General features: G+C 49.3%; 1 protein-coding gene across 1 annotated transcript in view; it reads right to left on the bottom strand.

Moving 5' to 3' along the window:
- Positions 1-473: 473 nt before the first annotated feature.
- The window catches only part of NAA40 (N(alpha)-acetyltransferase 40, NatD catalytic subunit), an 11,422-nt gene continuing 8,011 nt past the window's right edge, over positions 474-3,884 (bottom strand). The window contains exons 6-7 of the mRNA XM_023518526.1: positions 3,345-3,422; positions 474-3,049 (exon numbers count right to left, since the gene is read on the bottom strand). Coding sequence (XP_023374294.1) covers positions 2,908-3,049; positions 3,345-3,422 — 220 coding nt within the window. The 3' untranslated portion in view covers positions 474-2,907. The remainder of the gene's footprint in view (positions 3,050-3,344; positions 3,423-3,884) is intronic.

Here is a 3,884-nt window from a genome sequence, read left to right as displayed (position 1 = left end):
CCTATCAGGCCTGACATGAGTTACTCTTTAAGCCTGTCTCCTGTGAGTGGAAGGAATCTTTCTAAAGACAGAAGAATACTCTGAGTAACTAAAAAAAGTGAAAGAGAGGAAAGAAACCTGCACCTCTCAATGTCTGCCTTGGGACTCTCTCTTCAGGATGCAAAGGTATCCCTCAGAATACCAGTGCCCTCCACCCAGAACTTCCGGGAAACAGTAAACACACATATAGTTGGTTTTTGTTCCCACCTCTGGCTGCTTGCTCAGGCACCCTAAGGTTTTCTCAGGCCTGAGGCTTCTTCACTGGACAAGGCATGGGGCCATCACGGCTATATACTGGGGTTTATACTGAACATTGGCAGAGTCTCAGGGTCCAGGGCTTCCTGAGCCCACACTGCACAGGACACCCCAGCATAAGGAAGCCATCCCAGCAACTGAACAAAGTGTCTTTTATTTATGACATACAAATACAACCAATGCAAAGAGATCATTTTTCCCTTTGATTCCAGTGATAACTTGCTGAAAAAAATACATCAAGAAGTTTATCTTTGAAGTTCCCTCTAAAAACATCAGAAAGGGTTAAAAAGAACCATACACATGTCCTATACACAGTTGATAACAAAAATAATCTCAAATAGGGTGGAAACAACTAAAATTTTTAAACTCTTACAAAATTTTTTAACATGCCCCAAACAAAAAACAAACCAAAAGGCCTGCTACGTTTCTCAAAACCAAGACCTAAGGAAGTGAAGACAGACTGATGTTTTAGAAATTAATGGGCTCAACACCAACAACAGAGTGATCTGCTGGTCTCAGCGCCTATCCTGCCACAGCCCAGACCTCTTGAGGATCCTTGGGGATGTGGTATACTGAGGCGGGCATGAGCAGGGCATGGCACCAAGTACCCATCTACCTATAGGCTTGGTGCCAAGTGTTTAATCACTGGAAAGAGACAACATATACTGAATTTACCTTATGTGGGATCTACACTGGGGGTTCCTTTAGATCCCCGTGAGTGGGAGGTATCAGAAATTCATGATCTAAGACAATAAATATTTATCATTCTGTGTCCTTTGAGAGACAGAGACAAGAGGAAAACCTCTTCCTAAACATGCTTCTGCTGTTTCTTGTTTCTTAGGAGTCATCTACCAATACCCTCCAGCAAGGTCAACTCTCTCCTGGGGTAAAACTCCCTGGGAGCCAGCAGGGTGGGGCAGAGGCAGCTACGCCAGTGTAAAGCCACGAGGCCCTCTCTAAGGAGCACCAGCCCCACTGCTGGTGGGGTCAAGAGCAGTGCAGAGTGCTTGGCAGAGGGCCAGGCTAGGCAAAGGAGGCCCAGCAAGCACAGACTCCTGCACAAGCAGGAATCTGGGTGAGAAGCAAGGACCACCCTGGGGAGATCTGCCAAGACAGATTGCCTGAGTTGGGCAGAGGGCAAGCTATGAGCAGGCGCTGAGGTCAGAGGGACCAACAGACTTCCATGAGAGCAACTTCAACAAAGGCTAGAACCTTTACAATACTCCCTAAAGCAGAGCTTAGGGATGTCCACGGGGAGGTGTTAGGTGCTTTTTTCTTGATAAAGAATTTGATTTTTCTTCCCTGAACAGGAATAGGGCCTAGAGATCAGGATGAGTGTTTAAGTTCTGAGCCTGCATCCCAACAAAGAAGGCCTTCTCCTCACCCTGCTCCAGCCTGTTGCCACAGGGTGACACCAGAGAGAGAAAAGCAGATGTTTCGGCCACTGAGAGGTATTCCTGCTGCAGGCTGAGCTGTGGCTCGCCTGGGCCAGGGCAGTGGCACTAGTGCCTCACTGAGGCAGCGAGGGGCAAGGCTAGGGAGTGCAGGCACAGGGGCCTGCTGCTGGCTGGGGGCTCTCTGAAGAAGAAGGGCGGCAGTAGGGAGGGATGCCCCACCTTCAGAGAACTATCAGCACCAAGAGATGAGAGGAAATGGCATTACCTACATCAGGGAACAAGAGGTCCTTCTGGAGGAAGATAGGGGCTCCCTGATGTTATTCCCCTTGAGAGTAAGAAGAGGTATCTAGGGTAGAGATGAGAGGCCAGGGAAAAAGAACAGTGAGGTGAGACAGAGAGGAACAAGCAGAACCTCTGGCTTTCTTCTACACATGAAAAAGCTCAAGTCACTGCCATGAGATCAAGAGGTTAAGCTTAGAAAGCAGCAAAGTCCACGAGCCCAGAGAAGTCTTCACGCCCACACGGGACCCACACAACATCTTGTTTCTGGTTCTCTCAGCTCCTCTCTTGCTGACGGCAATGGAGAGAGAAACTTCCTCTCAGAGTTGGCTGATCTTGAGACAACCCTACTCTGTAGATCCATTAAGACAACAAAAAAGAGCTTTCCGTCCTTCCTTCTATCTTGGCACAAAAGATCTTCCCACAGCCTGTCCCAGAGCGTTCCATCCACAAAAGCACGAGTCTCTCTGAAGCCTCTATGTCCAGATCTTACACCAGGTCCATTAATCTTTGGGGATGAGCAGACCCCAAATCCAGAACTCTAAGACTTCCATAAAGACAGGTATAAACAGTCCATTTGTCCAAGTGTGCATGTGGGAGGGGCTGTCAAGAATCCAGCTGCAGAAAAGTGGGGGGACCTTCTGCTTAAAGGCGCAAGAGCCTGGCAAAGAGGCAGCCACTGAGTGAGGATGGACTTTGTGCCTGAGCCTCCACCAGCTCTTCCCTCTCCACTCCCTCCTGGCACTCTGGTCTTCTAGGAGAGAGGAGGAGGGTAGTTTGGACCTCCTTCCCAGGGTCCTGTGCTCTCAGAGTACAGCCTGGCACATGCAGGACTGAGGCAGCACCAGCTCTGAGGGAACCTGTCACGCGGCATGAGACCAGGGAAGAGGATAGGCCTTAGGAGAGAGCACTGTGACTTGCAACTGGCTCTGAGAGTTCAGTGGCAGCAGCCACCACAGTGTCCACCAGTGTGGGAGTGCTGGCTATCCCCAAACTTGGTCCTTCGGCTCAGGATCTCATAGGAACAGTCCTCACCACAGCAACCAGACATGCTAGGGGAAGAGTCATCAATTTCAAATCTGCAAGGCAGGCAGGAGAAAAAGATTGGTTACAGACAAATTAATGCCTTCCTCCCTGACCTGAGAACTTTTCCACCAGCCACACTAATGAGACCCCCTAAGATGATGATGATGAAGGTGGGGGCAGAGGACCACGTAAGAGAGCACATTGTCACACCATCACCAATCCCAAATCCCCACAGGGCAGTGGACTGGGAGCTTAGCATCAGAATTAGTGGGGGCCAAGACCAGAAACCAGCACTGGAAAGGCACCTCATACCACCCAGAAGGACCACACCAGGGCCCAGCTCCTTACTGCAGAGCTTCTCTGAAAAACTGGTAGGCTCCATGATTGTGTTTAAATACCGTTAGCATAACCTTCTTCATCTGTGTGCTAGAAGAAAAGAGAGAAAGCACCTTTTAGAAAGAGCAATAGACACGAAGGCCATCTTCCTCTCCCACCTATCTCTGCCTGCTACCTCCCTTTCACCCTAAGTATTCATAGATGGGCATAGTGACTCTCACCTCTAATCCCAGAATTTTGGGAGGCCAAGGGCAGGAGGATCACTTCAGGCCAAGAGTTCAAGACTAGCCTAGGCAATATAGCAAAACCCCGCCTCCACTAATTTTTTTTTTTTTTTTGAGGCAGAGTCCCACTGTGCCCCCTCAGTAGAGTGATATGGCATCACAGATCACAGCAACCTCAAACTCTTAGGCTTAAGCAATTCTCTTACCTCCGCCTCCCAGTAGCTGGGACAGGAGCCTATGGCCCCAGGATTGCTTAAGCTCAGAAGTTTGAGGCTGCAGTGAGCTATCATTAGGGTGACCAGACGTCCCACTTTTTAACAATTTGTCC

Source organism: Otolemur garnettii, unplaced genomic scaffold (genome assembly GCF_000181295.1).
Source record: "Otolemur garnettii isolate 467f Iridium unplaced genomic scaffold, OtoGar3 scaffold00140, whole genome shotgun sequence".
In the NCBI taxonomy this organism is placed as follows: Eukaryota; Metazoa; Chordata; class Mammalia; order Primates; family Galagidae; genus Otolemur; species Otolemur garnettii.
Note: the sequence above shows the minus strand (reverse complement) of the source record. Positions and strands in the feature narration are given on the sequence as shown.